This window comes from Pan troglodytes, chromosome 6 (assembly GCF_028858775.2).
Source record: "Pan troglodytes isolate AG18354 chromosome 6, NHGRI_mPanTro3-v2.0_pri, whole genome shotgun sequence".
NCBI lineage: Eukaryota > Metazoa > Chordata > Mammalia > Primates > Hominidae > Pan > Pan troglodytes.
In genome coordinates this window covers 164301034-164320798 of record NC_072404.2, presented here as the reverse complement: position 1 = coordinate 164320798, position 19765 = coordinate 164301034, and the positions used below count along the sequence as shown (strand labels likewise).

General features: G+C 46.6%; 1 protein-coding gene and 1 pseudogene across 11 annotated transcripts in view; both read right to left on the bottom strand.

Moving 5' to 3' along the window:
- ZNF398 (zinc finger protein 398) overlaps window positions 1–19765 on the bottom strand; it is a 37551-nt gene that overhangs the window by 15143 nt on the left and 2643 nt on the right. For 5 of the 11 annotated variants that reach the window (XM_063815760.1, XM_527957.7, XM_054655267.2 and 2 more), the window contains exons 2-5: window positions 18493–18568; window positions 15410–15805; window positions 3721–3847; window positions 3075–3188 (exon numbers count right to left, since the gene is read on the bottom strand). In XM_063815760.1, the coding sequence (XP_063671830.1) occupies window positions 3075–3188; window positions 3721–3847; window positions 15410–15805; window positions 18493–18531 (676 nt within the window). In that variant the 5' untranslated portion in view covers window positions 18532–18568. Of the gene's footprint in view, window positions 1–3074; window positions 3189–3720; window positions 3848–15409; window positions 15806–18492; window positions 18581–19765 lie in introns of those variants that run through there. The other 6 variants (XM_001166485.7, XM_003951174.6, XM_016958355.3 and 3 more) reach the window with 3 other exon arrangements.
- LOC134810590 (centrosomal protein of 83 kDa-like) lies at window positions 4131–4976 on the bottom strand (annotated as a pseudogene).

Here is a 19765-nt window from a genome sequence, read left to right as displayed (position 1 = left end):
CTCTGCCCGGCCGCCCCTACTGGGAAGTGAGGAGCCCCTCTGCCTGGCCAGCCGCCCCGGCCGGGAGGGAGGTGGGGGGGGTCAGCCCCCCGCCCGGCCAGCCGCCCCGTCTGGGAGGTGAGGGGCGCCTCTGCCCGGCCGCCCCTACTGGGAAGTGAGGAGCCCCTCTGCCCGGCCAGCCGCCCCGGCCGGGAGGGAGGTGGGGGGGGTCAGCCCCCCTGCCCGGCCAGCCGCCCCGTCCGGGAGGGAGGTGGGGGGCTCAGCCCCCCGCCCGGCCAGCCGCCCCGTCCGGGAGGGAGGTAGGGGGGTCAGCCCCCCACCCAGCCAGCCGTCCTGTCCAGGAGGGAGGTGGGGGGGTCAGCCCCCCGCCCGGCCAGCCGCCTCGTCCGGGAGGTGAGGGGTGCCTCTGCCCGGCCGCCCCTACTGGGAAGTGAGGAGCCCCTCTGCCCGGCCACCACCCCGTCTGGGAGGTGTACCCAACAGCTCATTGAGAACGGGCCACGATGACAATGGCGGTTTTGTGGAATAGAAAGAAGGGGGAAAGGTGGCGAAAAGATTGAGAAATCGGATGGTTGCCGTGTCTGTGTAGAAAGAGGTAGACATGGTAGACTTTTCATTTTGTTCTGTACTAAGAAAAATTCTTCTGCCTTGGGCTCATGTTGATCTGTGACCTTGCCCCCAACCCTGTGCTCTCTGAAACATGTGCTGTGTCCACTCAGGGTTGAATGGATTAAGGGTGGTGCAAGATGTGCTTTGTTAAACAGATGCTTGAAGGCAGCATGCTCGTTAAGAATCATCACCACTCCCTAATCTCAAGTACCCAGGGACACAAACACTGCGGAAGGCCGCAGGGTCCTCTGCCTAGGAAAATCAGAGACCTTTGTTCACTTGTTTATCTGCTGACTTTCCCTCCACTATTGTCCTGTGACCCTGCCAGATCCCCCTCTGCGAGAAACACCCAAGAATGATCAATTAAAAAAAAAAAAAAGAAAGAAATCTTTCTGTAGTCAAGTCACTTATCTTTATTGGTGGTATTATTTTAGCCTCATTACTTAATCTGTGATGTAAAGATTAGTAAAATGCAACCTGTTACACTGACTAAATGCAATCACCTACACATTCTTAAAAAAATAATATGGCCGGGCGTGGTGGCTCACTCCTGTAATCCCAGCACTTTGGGAAGCCAAGGTGGGTGGATCACTTGAAGTCAGGAGTTTAAGACCAGCCTGGCCAACATGGTGAAACCCCATCTCTACTAAAAACACAAAAATTAGCCGGGCGTGGAATCCCAGCTACTCAGGAGGCTGAGGCTGGAGAATCACTTGAGCCTGGAAGGCGGAGGTTGCAGTGAGCCAGGATCACGCCACTGCACTCTAGCCTGGGTGACAGAGTGAGACTCCATCTCAAAATAATAATAATAATAATAATAATAATATATGTGAGGCAGATGTGTGCATTGCTTAAAACTCAATTAAGACTTGAAATTTCATTATATGTAAAATTTACCTGAAAAGAAAAAAACAAATATTGAACTCTAGGTTAATAATATTCATGCTGAACTATTTACAGGAAAATGCATTGATGTCTTTACTGATTTTGAAATACATCAAAAATAGGATAGATGGCTGGGTGCGGTGGCTCATGCCTGTAATCCCAGCACTTTGGTAGGCCAAGGCAGGCAGATCACTTGAGGTCAGGAGTTCGAGACCAGCCTGGCCAACATGCTGAAACCCTGTCTCTACTAAAAATACAAAAATTAGCCAGGCGTGGTGGCGGGCACCTGTAATCCCAGCTACTCAGGAGGCTGAGCCGGAGAATCACTTTAATCCAGGAGGTGGAGGTTGCAGTGAGCCAAGATCGCACCACTGCATTCCAGCCTGGGCGACAGAGTGAGACTCCATCTCCAAAATAAATAAATAAATAATAGACGGATGGCTGGATGGAGTGATGCAGTGATAGATATATGCATGATAAGGAAGGATGGTATAATGTTAGTGGCAGAATTTAGGCGCTGGATATCCAGGTGTTCACTATAAAAATATTTTAACTTTTCTGATTGAAAATTTTCATAATAAAATGTTAGAAAAAATAAATGTGGCGGTGGCTCACGCCTGTAATCCCAGCACTTTGGGAGGCCGAGGCGGGCGGATCACGAGGTCAGGAGATCAAGACCATCCTTGCTAACATGGTGAAACCCCATCTCTACTAAAAAATAGAAAAAATTATCCGGGCGTGGTGGCGGGCGCCTGCAGTCCCAGCTACTTGGGAACCTGAGGCAGGAGAGTGGCGTGAACCCAGGAGACGGAGCTTGCAGTGAGTCGAGATCGCACGAGCAAGACTCCGTCTCAAAAAAAAAAAAAAAAAAAAAAGAAAAGAAAAAGAAAAAAATAACTATATGGGATAGCGAGTGGGTTGTAAGAGAAGTTCATATAATAGAGATGCCCGGAGGATGAACTTTCTGTGTGCTTCTATCCATCAAAGAACAAAAAAGTGTATGAGAATTTTCTGACAGCAAAGGTGAGGCATGAGAGAAACAATAAAACTGGACTTTGGTTAGCAGTCTTTCCCACACAATATTAAGCAGCTGCCAACCAAAAAGTTAGGAAGAGTTCATGATAGCCAGCTTCCCAGACCTGAGAAAATCCATGTTGCCCAGGTGGATGTCATCAGTGTCTACTGGTTCCATGCATCTTAGAGGGACCATGCAGACTCCTAGTCCCTTCAGCACTTATGAAGGGCCATGCTTATATTTGCTCAAGCCAATTTAGTCCAGATGAGCATGACTGCCTCCTTCATCATGTAAGGACATGTTTATTTTATTAAACAGCTAGGTGTCAGTACTTCTGTCAGGAAATGCAACTTGTAACTGTTAGGTGTGTAGTACTGATAGGTGAAGACACTGGACAAGGTGACCTCTAAGCTCCCTTTTATATTTAAATGCCTGATGACACATTCAAAATCTAGTTGCTTTAGCAATGAATGGCTCTAGAAGCCCCTAAGCCGTGCTTAGTTCTGAGCCACCATGTCTGACCAGGAAAGGGAGACAAGAAGTAGGCATCTCTTCTCCCACTTACCTTCACTGGGGTCTGTGGGAATCTCACTTTCCTCTGGCCCTGCCTGGTCCTCTGTATTATGTTCCCCTTCTGGTTGAATCTGAGATAAGACATCAGGTTGATTTATAGCATAATCTAGGAGAGGAAAAAGGAAGAGAGAGTATTACAAAGAGATAAATGAGGATGACAACTAATTGCCATCAAGGCTGAGCTGCAGCTTTGTGGTCACAGTGCCAGGGAATTTCTTTTAGATTTCATATCACTTCTTCCCATCTATCCATCTTCAGCTGTGGATATCTATTCAGGAAAGCAGGCAGTGGAGATGTAATGTGTGGGGAAAGCACATGTGCTAGGTTAGCACTGCTTTCAGAGTGACAGTGTGCCTCAAGGGGGAGAAGTCAAGCTTCTTTCCAAGTGAAGGATACCCATGGAAACCACCAGCTGTCACACCCATAACCCTGAACTTCATTCTCTGTCCTACAATTTGGTAAAAAGAGAGATTATGATTCCTAGTTAGCAAGCATTAATTGGTCAAATTTTGGCTTGAAACCAGAATTTGAAGTGTGTGAAGATAGAGTGAGAATGAGGTCACTGGAGGAAAAGGGACTGTTCTGAGCCCTCTTGGAGCTGCTGTCACTTCATTCAAAAGGTGTCAACTCAGCCTCACCCATGGAGATGAGAGACTCGTAGTTGCCCTTCATGATATTCTTGTAAAGTTCCTTTTGCCATTCTTCTAATTTTTCCCACTCTGGAGTGGAAAAGTAGATGGAGACATCATCAAATGCCACAGGCACCTAAAATTACAATCACATGGGTTAGTCCCTCCCATTATAATTCAGTCATTCAATAAATCTCTTTCCAATTAGTTCCTTTTATTTTTTTTACATTTTCAAAGGGTGGTCAATAAATATTCTAAATATCTCTGAAATGGTTTCTTTTAATGCTTCACTTGTCATTAGAAAATCCTAAAATCCTAGTACTCATGCAATACAGCATGAGTCCCTTAAATAAAGCTGGTACCTTTTCTTGAGGCACATTCGAGTATTTCGGTAAGCAGTAATAAAATATCTAAATACCATGTATGTTAAAACTTCAAGCTTTATTGAGTCTTTGATTTCACCTCTTTTAAAATGCCTTTTCTCTAAGAACATCACTCTCCAGGAGATCCAAATTCCTCTATTTGTTTTCTTTGTGTTGTTTCTAGTTCCTCTAGTCTTTTGCCAAGTACAGAGTTCCCTTTGATGCTGTTCATCATGCACATGAGGAGGAAAGGATAATACCATGGCTGATGACTGAGAGCAAACAGGATTGATTTTGGAGGCATGTTAGGAACCAAAATTAAACTTCAAAATTCATTATGTCTTCTGTGTGTATCCTTTAGTCTTTTCTGAAGCTTTGTACATTCTTCAAATGGAACATTTTGTCTATTTAAAACCCAATTTTCTGTTTCCATTTCTTCTCTACCTGCCTCCAAGATTTACACCTTGTCCTGCCATCTCTTCAATTGTTTTCACGGCAAGATTTCCTCTTTTTCTGGGCAACTGCAGCTCACTGCAATTTCTCTTTAGCTTTACATTTCTCTGAGATACATTCATGAAGTATATGCTTTTCTTCTAACTGCTGTGTCTGTTCTTTTTCCAATGTCTTTTTGACTTCTAATTAGACTTTCTCAGCTTGATTTCTTATATTTCAGCATTCCTGTTTTAATGTCTCCATTGTTTCTTTCAGCATTCGGTTTGAACTCTGCAAGTGAGGTAACTTGGATCTGAAAACTACTGATTTACTATTCCAGGTCAAAATTTTCATTTTTTTTCTTCCTCTGCATTTTCTTTCTTTCTTTTCTTTTTTTTTTAGAGACAGAGTCTCGCTGTACACCCAGGCTGGAGTGCAGTGGCGCGATCTCGTCTCACTGCAACCTCTGCCTCCCGAGTTCAAGCAATTCTCCTGCCTCAGCCTCCCAAGTAGCCAGGATTACAGGCACCCGCCACCACACACCGCTAATTCTTGTATTTTTAGTAGAAATGGGGTTTCACCACGTTGGTCAGGCTGGTCTCGAGCTCCTGACCTCGTGACCCACCTGCCTCAGCCTCCCAAAGTGCTGGGATTACAGGTGTGAGCCACCGTGCCCGGCCTCCCACAATTTCTTTTCACACTGATGCTTTTCACATTGCTTGCAGACATCATGATCCACTTTCATTTTCTATCTGCTAACTTGTTTTCAAATTCTAGCTTTTCATCCTGTAATGCCACAAGTCTTTTACAACCTTCTTCCTTGGCATCTGGTGCCTTACATATTAATATATGCTCTTTTTTTACTAAGGGCACTTTGTGGTGTTCAATAGCTGGTCTCAGAATTTCATTGTCTGACAGTAAACCATCCAGTTCACTTTGAATCTTTTTCCTTTCCCTTTCTAGCTCACTCTTGCTGCCTCTAGTTTCATGGCTGTTATTTCTAGTATGCTTGAAAGTTTCGTTCTTTGACTTTAGTGGTCAGTGTATTTCTTTCTTTCTCTTTTTTTATTTTTATTTTTTTGAGACGGAGTCTTGCTCTGTCGCCCAGGCTGGAGTGCAGTGGTGCGATCTTGGCTCACTGAAAGCTCTGCCTCCCGGGTTCACGCCCTTCTCCTGCCTCAGCATCCCAAGTAGCTGGGACTACAGGCGCCCACCACCACGCCCGGCTAATTTTTTGTATTTTTAGTAGAGATGGGGTTTCACCGTGTTAGCCAGGATGGTCTCGATCTCCTGACCTTGTGATCTGCCCGCCTCGGCCTCCCAAAGTGCTGGGATTACAGGCTCAAGCCACTGCGCCCGGCCCTCTTTCTTTTTTTAAGATGGAGTCTTGCTCCATCACCCAGGCTGGAGTGCAGTGACGCTATCTCGGCTCACTGCAACCTCTGTCTCCTGGGTTCAAGCAATCCTCCTGCCTCAGCCTCCCAAGTAGCTGGGATTACAGGTGCACACCATCACGCCTGGCTAATTTTTGTATTTTTAGTAGACACGGGGTTTCACCATGTTGGTCAGGTGGGTCTCAACTCCTGACCTCAAATGATTCACCTACCTCATCCTCCCAAAGTGCTGGGATTACAGGCGTGAGCCACCGCCACCACTCCCAGCCTGGTCAGGGTATTTCTTTCTTGTTCAGTTTTATGTAATCTTTAATGATTAAAAAGGTACTTTGGCCAGGCGCAGTGGCTCCTAGAACTTTGGAAGGCCAAGGCGGGTGGATCACCCGAGGTCAGCAGTTTGAGACCAGCCTGACCAACATGGCGAAACCCTGTCTCTACTAAAAACACAAAAATTAGCTGGGCGTGGCCAGGCGCGGTGGCTCACCTGAGGTCAGGAGTTCAAGACCAGCCTGACCAATATGGAGAAACCCCGTCTCTACTAAAAATACAAAATTAGCCAGGGGCGTGGTGGCACATGCCTGTAGTCCCAACTACTTGGGAGGCTGAGGCAGGAGAATCGCTTGAACTCGGGAGGCGGAGGTTGCGGTGAGCCGAGATCACACCATTGTACTTCAGTCTGCATGACAAGGGCAAAACTCCGTCTCAAAAAAAAAAAAAAAAAATTAGCTGGGCATGATGGCGCATGCCTGTAATCCCAGCTACTCAAGAGGCTGAGGCAGGAGAATCGCTTGAACCTGGGAGGCGGAGGTTCCAGTGAGCTGAGATCACGCCACTGCACTCCAGCCTGGGCGACAGGAGTGAAACTCCGTCTGAAACAAACAAACAAACAAACAAACAAAACACAGGTATTTTGTTCATTGTTTGATTGTGGCTCTTTTTCCGAGCATTTAACCTACAGTTTACGTGACATTTTTGGCCTCCTGGGACCTGACTGTAACTGCATCTCAGCCAACTGTCACACCTGTATTCTTAGGACATTTTCTAACTGAGCACCAGAATTCTCTTTTTCAGCCGTTAAATCTGCTACTTCAGCCTCTGAATGAATATATATATATTTTTTGAGACAGACTCTCGCTCTGTTGCCCAGGCTGGAGTGCAATGGCGCGATCTCAGCTCACTGCAACCTCCGCCGCCCCCCTCCCCCCACCCAGGGGTTTGCCATGTTGGCCAGGCTAGTCTCAAACTCCTGACCTCAGGCGATCTGCCCACCTCGGCCTCCCAAAGTGCTGGGAGTACAGGCGTGAACCACTGTGCCCAGCCAGCCTATGAATATTTTAATTTCTGAAACAAATGGACTTTTTCTCAACCAAGTTCCTCTACTCATTTGTTGCCTCTTGTGGGATCAACACTAAGCAGCTAGTTATATAGTTCTACATCTTTCCCCAGTCTTGCAATCTATAATTCAGGCCAGGTGCACTGGCTCATGCCTGTAATCTCAGCACTTTGGGAGGCCAAGGCAGGAGCATCACTTGAGGTTAGGAGTTCGAAACCAGCCTGGACAACATAGTGAGATCCTGTCTGTATAAAGAAATTTAAAAATTAGCCAGCTGTGGGGCCAGGCACAGCGTCTCACACCTGTAATCCCAGCACTTTGAGAGGCCGAGGCGGGCAGATCACGAGGTCAGGAGATCGAGACTATCCTGGCTAACATGGTGAAACCCCGTCTCTACTAAAAATATAAAAAAATTAGCCAGGCATGGTGGCAGGCGCCTGTAGTCCCAGCTACTCGGGAGGCTGCAGCAGGAGAATGGCGTGAACCCAGGAGGCGAAGGTTACAGTGAGCCAAGATTGCGCCACTGCACTCCAGCCTGGGCGACGGAGCGAGACTCCAACTCAAAAAAAAATATTAACCAGCTGTGGTAATGCACACCTGTAGTCCCAGCCACTCGGGAGGCTGAGTCAAGAGTCTCACTTGAGCCTTAAGGCTGCAGTGAGCCAAGATAGCACCACTGCACTCCAGCCCAGGCGAGAGCAAGACCCTGTCTTGAAATATATATAAATAAGTAAAAATAAAAATAAATCTCTAATTCAAATTTTAGAGTTTTTTTCTAAACTACATGTAAATTCTTCTTCCTAGTGTTTCAGATTCTATTTAAGAAATGTATGTTTATAGCAAAGCTTGCAGCTCTATACTTTTCCACTTCTTCATCCCAATTGCAAAAACACTGGAGTTTCTAATTCTTGCTGTATTTGGGCTTTTAACAATTCCCTTTTTTTTTTTTTTTTTTGGAGTTAATTACCTGCAGCTTCATTTCTTCTAAGTCCTTAGCTTTTCTACTAATTCCCCTCTTAGTTCTTCAAGCAGGAGCTGAAGTTTTTCCTGGTATGTTTGCTTTTCATTTAATAGGCGCTTGAGTACTTTTTGCGACTTTATGTACTCATCCTGCCACCTTGTATGCTTGTATGTTAGGCATTCAGAATCTGGTAACTAGTTGTTTTTGGTTTTTGTTTTGTTTTGTTTTGTTTGTTTTTAAGACAGGGTCTCACTCTGTCGTCCAAACTGGGGTGCAGTGATGTGATCATTGCTCACTATAGCCTCGACCTCCTGAGCTCAGGTCATCCTCCGATTTCAGCTTCCTGAGTAGCTGGGATGAGTCAGGAAGTGACATGCCACTATGGCGAGTCAATCTTTAGAAACATAATTTTTGTAGGGATGGGTCTGGCTATGTTGCCCACGCTGGTGTCCTACACCTGGCCTCAAGCAATCCTCCAACCTCAGCCTCCCAAAGCCCTGGAATTACAGGCTTGAGTCACCACACCTGGCCTAAAAACTAGTTTTTGCCTTTCCTCAATATTTTTTGGAAGTCAGGTTGTCAGCCCATTGTCTCTACTAGGAAAGAAAAAAGTCAGGAAAAGATCCTGGTGGCAAGGAGCCAGAGCAAAGAGGAGGAGGGAGAGACAGGGTGAGGAGGTGGTGGTGGGACAGGGAGGAGGCAGGGCAAAGAGGAGGAGACACAGTGCCAAAGGGGCGCTGGGGAAATCTGAGGAATCCTGGGAGAGCTCCAAGGGTCAAGAGGGCAGCGTTGGGGAAAGCCCACCTCCTCCTGACAGGCCTCCTTGGGGTGCAGAGCAGAGACACCACCTCAGCCAGCAGCCCGCCCCCACTCTAGCCCCCTCAGTCTAAAAATCTTTACTGTTTACTAAGTGCCTCCTGACTGAGAAAACTATATGGGGTACTGAAAGGATACAGGAAAAATAAGACACAGACCAATCTCTAGGAGTTCACAATGATTTCAAGAAGAAAGGTGATAATCTAAAGCTGTGAGCTTCTGGAGGGTGGAGGACTCAGAGTTACTCAGAGTTAGATACAAATGCAAAGCATACTTAATTCACACAAGAAAATATTCTGAGTGTCCACTACATACAAGGTTTTCCCTAAGCATTGAGATAACTAAAATATGGTTTCTGCCCCAAAGGGGAATATGACTATCTGCAAATGAATGACATGGACAAGACATGGGGCTGGCATGACTCAAAAAGAGATGTGACTTTGGCTAGTCCTAATGGGAATGGAGAAAACATTCAAGTGAAGGAAACTGAAGAGTGCATTCAGAGGAGGACTGTGAATTCTGCCTCATTGGGGTTAAGACTGCATGTAGGGAATGGCCATATGCAGAAGAGAATCCCACTTCCTAGTATAAACTGGTCTATACTCTCAGCTCACTGCAAGCTCCGCTTCCCAGGTTCACACCATTCTCCTGCCTCAGCCTCCCAAGTAGCTGGGACTACAGGCGCCCACCACCACACCTGGCTACTTTTTTGTATTTTTAGTTGAGACCCCCGTGTCAGCCAGGATGGTCTCGATCTCCTGACCTTGTGATCCGCCCGTCTTGGCCTCCCAAAGTGCTGGGATTACAGGCGTGAGTCACCGCGCCTGGCCTAGAAGAGAGGATTTTTTGGTGTTCCCAACACAAAAAAATGATAAATGCTTCAGGTGATAGATATGCTAATTACCCTCCTTTTATCATTACACTTTATACAAATGTATCAAAGTATCACACTGGCTGGGCCTGGTGACTCACACCTGTAGTCCCAGAACTTTGGGAGGCTGAGGAAGAAGGATCACTTGAGGTCAGGAGTTCGAGACAAGCCTGGCCAACATGGGGAAACCCCATCTCTACTAAAAATACAAAAATTAGCCAGGCATGGTGGTGCATGCTTTTAGTCCCAGCTACTCGGGAGGCTGAGACATGAGAATCGCTTGAGCCTGGGAGGTGGAGGCTGAAGTGAGTGGAGACTGTGCCACTGCACTCCATCTTTCTAACAGAGACAGAGTGAGACTCCGTCTGAAAAAAAAAATTTTTTTTTTTTTTTTTTTTTTTTTTGAGGAAAAGTTATTTTGGACCTGGAACTTGGCATTCAAATTTAAGAGCAGAAAAACAGCATTTTTTTTGAGACGGAGTCTCACTTTGTAGCCCAGGCTGGAGTGCAGTGGTGCGATCTCAGCTCACTACAAGCTCCACCTCCCGGGTTCACGCCATTCTCCTGCCTCAGCCTCCCGGGTAGCTGGGACTACAGGCACCCGCCACCATGCCCGGCTAATTTTTTTTGTATTTTTAGTAGAGACGGGGTTTCACCATGTTAGCCAGATGGTCTCGATCTGTTGACCTCATGATCCACCTGCCTCAGCCTCCCAAAGTGCTGGGATTACAGGCGTGAGCCACCGTGCCCAGCCGAAAAAGAGCATTTTCAACAAAGCAAGGACACAAAAGTTTCTCATATTTCAATTTAGTAAATCTTTAATACATTTTGACTAGAATCAAATGCATTTTAATTTCATTAAGAAATATTTAAGAGACGGCCAGGCGCGGTGGCTCACACCTGTAATCCCAGCACTTTGGGAGACCAGGGCAGGTGCATCACTTGAGGTCAGAGTTCCTCTAAAAATTCAAAAATTAACCAGGCGTGGTGGTACACACCTGTAATCTCAGCTACTTGGGAGGCTGAGGCAGGAGAATCGTTTGACCCCGGGAAGTGGAGGTTGCAGTGAGCCGAGATCACGCCACTGCACTGCAGCCTGAGCAAGAGGGAGACTCCATCTCAAAAAAAAAAATCTTTAAGGGAAATCACATTATTTTATATATGATTTTAGAGTCTAAGATGGACAGTTTAACTGTTAACCACTTATTCCAGATAAGACAGTAACTTTAACTTACCTTTACTATTATTCTTAAAATAAATACTAATTTTCTTTTTTTTTTTTTTTGAAACGGTGTTTCGCTCTGTCACCCAGGCTGGAGTGCAATGGCATGATCTCGGCTCACTGCAACCTCTGCCTCCCGGGTTCAAGCAATTCTCCTGCCTCAGCCTCCCGAGTAGCTGGGATTAGAGGAATGCGCCACCATGCCCAGCTAATTTTGTATTTTCAGTAGAGACAGGGTTTCACCATGTTGGTCAGGCTGGTCTCCAACTCCTGACCTCGGATGATCTGCCTGCCTAGGCCTCCCAAAGTGCTGGGATTACAGGTGTGAGATACCACGCCAGGCCATGAATACTAAATTTAAATTATCCCAAGGAACTTCTGGAGGAGCTCCAGATGCACAAACAAAAGGTACTATGGAGAAGGTTCTCTATGAGAAACGGCTCCAATATCCTTCCCAGGTACTTCCTCATTCTCCACCCCACTTCACAGAAAAATCTGAAAAAGTTGTTGATCATCTTTCCATTTTTTCTCTGCGCATTCACTCTTCAAAATCTGTTCCATTCAGTCTTCTATCCCACCAGTCCACACAAGCAATTACTGTAAAAGCCACCAGTGACATCTATGCAGACAAATCATACTCAATGTCCTCATCTTTCTAAACCTCCCAGTAACATATTCAACATAAATGACAACTCTCTACTTGGGATGCTTTTTTTTCTCCTTGGCCCTGTGACACCACATACTTTCCTGTTTGTTTTTTCCTCTACCTCATCAGCCTTTCCTTCTTTTTGATTTTTATTTTTATTCATTTTTTGGAGACGGAGTCTTGCTCTGTCGCCCAGACTGGAGTGCAATGGCACGATCTCGGCTCACTGCGACCTCCGCCTCCCGGGCTCAAGCAATTCTCCTGTCTCAGCCTCCCAAGTAGCTGGGACTACAGGCAAGCGCCACCACGCCCAGCTAATTTTTGTACTTTTAGTAGAGACAGGATTTCACCATGTTGGCCACAATGGTCTCGATCTCTTGACCTCATGAAACGCCTGCCTTGGCCTCCCAAAGTGCTGGGATTACAGGCGTGAGCCACCACGCCCTGCTGGTCCTGGATTTTCTCTTTTTTTTTTTTTTTTTTGAGATGGAGTCTCACTGTTGCCCAGGCTGGAGTGCAGTGGCGCCATCTCGGCTCACTGCAAGCTCCGCCTCCCGGGTTCATGCCATTCTCCTGCCTCAGCCTCCCGAGTAGCTGGGACTACAGACGCTCGCCACCAAGCCCGGCTAATTTTATATATTTTTTAGTAGAGACGGGGTTTCACCGTGTTAGCCAGGATGGTCGCGATCTCCTGACCTCGTGATCCGCCCGCCTCGGCCTCCCAAAGTGCTGGGATTACAGGCATTAGCCACCGCGCCCCGCCCTGTCCTGGACTTTCTTAGTCCACTTTTAACGTCTCTCCTGAAAGTATCACAGGCATTTCAAACCTAACATTGTCAAAGAGGAACTCCTAATTTCCTCCCACCCCCAAGGCCACACTTTCCCAAGGTATTCCCCTCAAGGAAACTCCAACACCATCTACCCAGTTCTTCAAGCCGAAAGCCTGAGACAGTAAACCTAACGTGGTTAAGAGCATCTGCTCTGGAGCCAACCTAGTTAAAACATAACTTTGTTATTTATATTAACTATGTGATCTCGGGCAAGTTGGGTTCTTCTGAGACTCATATGCCTTAAAATAAGAACACCACTTAGAATAGTAAGTTCTAACTAAATTACCACACAGTAAATTTATAATTATTCTTTTTTTTTTTTTTGAAATGGAGTTTCGCTCTTGTTGCCCAGGCTGGAGTTCAGTGGTACAATCTCCCCTCACCGCAATCTCCGCCTCCTGGGTTCAAGCGATTCTCCTGCCTCAGCCTCCCAAGTAGCTGGGATTACGGGTATGCGCCACCACACCCAGCTAATTTTTTTGTATATTTAGTAGAGATGGGGTTTCTCCATGTTGGTCAGGCTGGTCTCAAACTCCTCACCTCAGGTGATCCACCTGCCTTGGCCTCCCAAAGTGCTGGGATTACAGGCGTGAGCCACTGCGCCTGGCCTACAATTACTGTTCTTAATGCCTTATTTCCTAATTCCCATCAGTAACTCTTTTTTTTTTTTTTTTTTGAGATGGAGTCTCACCCCGTTGCCTGGTCTGGAGTGCAGTGGCGTGATCTCGGCTCACTGCAACCTCCCCCTCAAGTTCAAGCGATTCTCCTGCCTCAGCCTCCCAAGTAGCTGGGATTACAGGCGCCCACCACCACGCTCAGCTAATTTTTTTGTATTTTTAGTAGAGACGGGGTTTCATCATGTTGGCCAGGCTGGTCTCAAACTCCTGACCACGTGATCCGCCCGCCTCAGCCTCCCAAAGTGGTGGGATTACAGGCGTGAGCCAATGCACCCGGCCTTCCCATCAGTAACTCTTATTGTCAGTTCTACCACCAAACATCCTGCATCTGTCCACTTCTCTCCATCTCTACAACTGCTACCCTCATCCAAGCCACTTGCATCCCTCCCTGCCTTAGTATTTCCTCCCTTCTTCAGTTCTTCCCCTACGATCCATCCTCCACAAAGCAGCCAAAGGGATTCTTTCAATATATAAAACTGGCCGGGTGCGGTGGCTCATGCCTGTAATCCCAGCACTTTGGGAGGCCGAGGTGAGCGGATCACGAGGTCAGGAGATCAAGACCATCCTGGCTAACATGGTGAAACCCCGTCTCTACTAAAAATACAAAAAATTAGCTGGGCATGGTGACGGACGCCTGTAGTCCCAGCTACTCAGGAGGCTGAGGCAGGAGAATGGCGTGAACCCGGGAGGCAGAGCTTGCAGTGAGCCGAGATGGCGCCACTGCACTCCAGCCTGGGCAACAGAGTGAGACTCCATCTCAAAAAAAAAAAAAAAAAAAAAAAAATATATATATATATATAAAAATATAAATAAAACCAAATATAATTCCTCTGCTTCAAACCCTCCAATTTCTCCTCATTACACCTTAGTTAAAAATCCAAATTCCTTTCCTTGGTTTTAAATGCCCTACACATCAGTGATTCACAACCCTAGTCATATATTAGAATCATCTATGGAGGTTTTTAAAAAATTATTCATGCTTAAGCTCCATCCTGGACCTATTAGGTCAGAATCTGGATGTGATGCTCACCAAAATTTTAAAAGCCTACCAGGTGATTCTTCTTTTTTGTTGTTGTTGGAGACGGAGTCTCACTCTGTTGCCCAGGCTGGAGTGCAGTGGCGCAATCTCAGCTCACTGCAACCTCCGTCTCCCGGGTTCAAGCGATTCTCCTGCCTCAGCTTCCCAAGTAGCTGGGATTAAAGGTGCCCGCCACCAAGCCCAGCTAATTTTTGTATGTTTAATAGAGATGGGGTTTCGCCTTGTTGGCCAGGCCAGTCTTGAACTCCTGAACTTGTGATCTGCCTTTCTCGGCCTCCCAAAGTGCTGGGTTTACAGGTGTGAGCCACCACGCCTGGCCAATTTCTGTATTTTAAGTAGAGACGGGGTTTCACCATGTTGGCCAGGCTGGTCTTGAACTCCTGACCTCAGGAGATCCACCTGCCTCAGCCTCCCAGAATGCTGGGATTACAGGTGTGAGTCACCTCGCCAGGCCTTTTTTTTTTTTTAGAAGGAGTTTTGCTCTTATTGCCCAGCCTGGTGTGCAGTGGCATGATCTCGACTCACTGCAACCTCCAACTCCTGGGTTCAAGCTATTCTCCAGCCTCAGCCTCCCGAGTGGCTAGGATTATAGGCGTGTGCTACCATACCCGGCTAATTTTTGTATTTTTAGTAGAGACAGGGTTTCCTCACGTTGGCCAGGATGGTCTCAAACTCCTGACCTCAGGTATCTGCCCATCTCAGCCTCCCAAAGTGCTGGGATGAGCCACTGCGCCCAGCCTCAAATTGACTGATTTAGAAGAATATTTATGTAGTCTCCTCCCCAAGAATCTGGCACACAAGTTAACGAAGAAAGAAGCGGCTCATGGGTAATGGGTAGGAGAAACCAAAAGAGAAAAAAAATCCATCTACCAGATAGCCAACTTTGGTCCGGCAAGAGGTTTCCAATCTGAATCTTGGCACTCTAAATGGGTACTAAATTGAACATAAAATGTTTCCCAAATAGACAAACATAAAACACCTTCATGATTCTTTCAGCCTGAGATATTTTAAGAAACTTTAAAAGGAAATAAAAAATCTAAGTAACTGAATGACCAAGACTACTACTAATGTAAGTTCTAGTGGTACCACTTTACATCTGGAAATGAAGGTATTACCTTTGGGATATCTCCCTTAATACCTGGAGGGAGCCGCAGGATCCAGAAGTTCCTGTTGCGCAGCAGGTTCTCCAAGTTCTCCAGCCGCCTCTGCAGCAGCCCGTACTCCTGCAGCAGGGTTCCCAGCACGGCCCACTTGCCCTCCAGCTGGTTCCCAAGCTCGGTAACTGTCTTTTCACAGCTGGCTAGTTTCTTCTCTGCTGTCCCTGTCCGACCTTCTAGGTGTAGGAGTCGCCGGCTGTGGATCTCCACCTTCCTCTCTATAGCCTGCACGGCGGCCACCACTGTCCACAGAGAGATAGCTGCTGTCTGCAGGTGTGCCTCATTTGCTGCTGGGGGTGTAGGAAGAGGAAGGGGCTGCAGGGATGTAAGGCACTCGGAGTCCCATTCAGATGTCTGCATGCAGTGGAAAGATGGAACAAGACATTGAGTGTTAGAAGGAACCCTAACTCCAAACTAAAATCAGATAAGGACTGCTTAACTGTCCAGCAGAGATTAATTTGAATATAGTTCTAGTACTGCCTGCGTATGCCTCATCTTTCTGGAGCTCACTGGCATCAACAGCCAAGAGACCTGATTTGGTGGTTCTGGGATAGATTGGGTAAGACAGTGAATTAATGAAATTGGCTCTTGAACTAGTCTGGTATATTTCCTCCGCTATAAGGCCCAGCTTAGGTTGCTGCAGCATCCTCTATCTCTGGAAAAGGCAAATGTGCACAAGGATCCTTTCCAGGCCTCACTGAACTTAGTGCCCTCTGATAAATCCATTATAGACTTATGCTCTAGACCTGTCAATCACCCTGTTTACAAACTACAACCACACCATTCAGTAATGGCTGAATAAGCTAAGAATCTTGAATCTGAAGAAAACATGAGAGCTGTTTTCAGATAATGAGGGTTACAAAACAGAAGGCAGAACAGCCTTGTTTCATCTTACACTATGTTACTCCAGAGGGCAGAACTAGAACCAATATAACGAAATTTTCAGACAGGCAAACTTTGGCCTACAATAAATACATTTTTTTCTTTTTAGAGACGGGGTCTCGGGGTCTCATTATGTTGCCTAGGCTGGCTCGCTCAAGCAATCCTCCTGCCTCAACCTCCTAAGTAGCTGGGGCTACAGGTGTGGGCCATTGTGACCCACTAATAAATAATTGTTGAACTATTCAAAAAAAGAAATTCTTGCCGGTGCGGTGGCTCATGCCTGTAATCCCAGCACTTTGGGAGGCCAAGGTGGGCAGATCACCTGAGCTTGGGAGTGCGAGTCCAGCCTGGCCAACATGGTGAAATCCCGTCTCTACTAAAAGTACAAAAATTAGCCAGGTGATGGTGCACATCTGTAACACCAGCTACTCGGGAGGCTGAGGCAGGAGAATCAGCTTGAACCTGAGAAGCGGAGGTTACAGTGAGCCAAGATTATGCCACTGCACTGCAGCATGGGCAACAGAGGGAGACTGTGTCTCAAAAAAAAAAAAAAAAAAAAAAGAGGCTGGGCGCGGTGGGTGGCTCACACCTGTAATCCCAGTACTTTGAGAGGCCGATCACCTGAGGTCGGGAGTTCGAGACCTGCCTGACCAACATGGAGAAATCCCATCTCTACTAAAGATACAAAATTAGCCGGCCATCACAGCGGATGCCTGTAATCTCAGCTACTCGGAGGCTGAGGCAGGACAATCGCTTGAACCCAGGAGACAGAGGTTTCGGTGAGCCGAGATCGCATCATTGCATTCCAGCCTGGGCAATAAGAGCAAAACTCCGTCTCAGAAAAAAAAAGAAAAGAAAAGAAAAAAAGAAATCTAGGCCAGGCGCGGTGGCTCACGCCTGCAATCCTAACACTTTGGGAGGCCGAGGGGGTGGATCACGAGGTCAGGAGATCGAGACCATCCTGGCTAACACGGTGAAACCCTGTCTCTACTAAAAATAGAAAAAATTAGCCAGGCGTTGTGGCGGGCGCCTGTAGTCTCAGCTACTTCGGAGGCTGAGGCAGCAGAATGGCGTGAACCCAGGAGGCGGAGCTTACAGCAACCCGACTTCGCGCCACTGCACTCCAGCCTGGGTGACCGAGTGAAACTCCGTCTCAAAAAAAAAAAAAAAAAGAAATCTTTAAGGGAAATCACATTATTTATTATTTACTTATTTATTTATTTCTTGAGACAGAGTCTCGCTCTGTCGCCCAGGCTGGAGTACAGTGGTGCCATCTCAGCTTACTGCAACCTCCGCTGCCTGGGTTCAAGCGATTCTCCTGCCTCAGTCTCCCGAGTAGCTGGGACTACAGGAGCGTGCCACCATGCTCAGCTAATTTTTTGTATTTTTAGTAGAGACGGGGTTTCACCATGTTAGCCTGACCTCGTGATCCGCCCTCCTCGGCCTCCCAAAGTGTTGGGATTACGGGCGTGAGCCACCGTGCCCGGCCACATTATTTTATATATGATTTTAAAGTCTAAGATGGATAGTTTAAATGTTATCCACTTATTGCTTGAACCCAGGAGGCAGAGGTTACAGTGAGCCAAGATTGTGCTACTGTACTCCAGCCTACGCGACAGAACGAGATTCAGTCTCAAAAAAAAAAAAAGAAAAAAAAAGAAAAAAATTTTTGTTGAATGAATGAATAAATAAATAGGCTTGCATGCAAACCAGCCACCTCAGGGTGCCTTCTATAGCTTAATTTTTTTTTTATGTTTTTTTATTTTTAGAGACAGGGTCACCGAGGCTGGAGTGCACTGACATGACCATAGCCCCTTTTAACCTATAACTCCTGGGTTATTGATCTTTCCAAGAAAATAAAAGGCTGCTCCAAAATAATTTACTTTGAAACAAAGAGTAGTATAAAAGGAAAAAATTCCCACAACAAATAAGTTGGACTAGGATGATGTATACAAAGCCTTCTAACTCTATGAACCTGATAAGCCACTCTCTGACCACAACCTCCCATCTTTCCAACTCACCCACTACTTTATTCTCATTTCACCTAGTCCTTTGACCACTCCATTCGCTCCTGGTATCTGCCCGTTCCTGGCTTTTTTTCTCTAGTTGATCACGTCAGTTACTTCCAACTCCCCTTCTCTCATGTCTTTCTGCCTCACCTGCTCAGCTAACCTCCGGCCTTGAATCAGTCCAATCATTCTTTCTCCATTCCTGTAAGCAGATTAGTAAGCGTGCCTAGAGGAAATCACCAGGTAAACTGCTGTCACCACATACCAATGGTTTCTAAGCTTAGTGGGGATCTCAACACTGACTCGTGCCCTCCATGCCGCTTGTCCCATTCCATAAAGTGGCTACTACAAAGCCTCAGCACAGTCCTTCAGCTTTTAGTACAGTTTGTCCTCAAACTAACATGAATAAGAATCACCTGGAGGGGCCAGGCACGGTGGCTCATGCCTGTAATCCCAGCACTTTGCAAGGCTGAGACAGGTGGATCACCTGAGGTCAGGAGTTTGAGACCAGCCTGACCAGCATGGTGAAACCCTATCTCTACTAAAAAATACAAAAATTAGCTGGGTGTGGTGGCAAGCGATGTAATCCCAGCTACTCGGGAGACTGAGGCTAGAGAATCACTTGAACCCAGGAGGCGGAAGTTGCAGTGACCTGAAATCGTGCCACTGCACTCCAGCATGGTGACAGAGCAAGACTCTGTCTAGGGTGGGAGGGGAGGCGGCGGGGGGGCGCAGGGGGCAGGGAAGAATCACCTGGAGATCTTGTCAAAGTACAGATTTTTATTCAGTAGGTCTGTAAGGAAAACTGAGATTCTGTTGGGTTTTGTTTTTGTTTTTTTGGGATGAGGTCTCACTGTCACCCAGGCTGGAGTGCAGTGGTGTAATCTCAGCTTACCGCAACCTCCATCTCATGGGCTCAAGCGATTCTCCCACCTCAGCCTCCCGAGTAGCTGGGACCGCAGGCACACACCACCATGCCCTGCTAATTTTTTATTTTTGGTAGAGACAGGGTTTCACCATATTGCCTAGGCTGGTCTCAAACTCCTCAGCTCAAGTGATCCACCTGCCTCAGCCTCCCAAAGTGCTGGGATTACAGGTGTGAGCCATGGTACACAGCCTGAGATTTTGTATTTTTAACAAACTCCCAGGTGATGCTGACACTGAGTAGTAAGACTTGTCTGCTGCAGCCCCCACTCTCAGAAGATGACATGTCCTCTTACTTTGAGATGGAAATTAATCAGATCTAAATTCATTCCACTTTCTCTTCATACTCCTCGCTTCAAACTTATCAGTAACCGAATCTAAGTTTTCTTCTTTACTTCCTAAGGAAGTTGCATCCTATTTAAATCTTAACTCTCCACATTTGCTTCACTTATGCCAACCCCTTCCACCTTTTTGGGTAGGTTGTTCCTTTCTTAGTGTC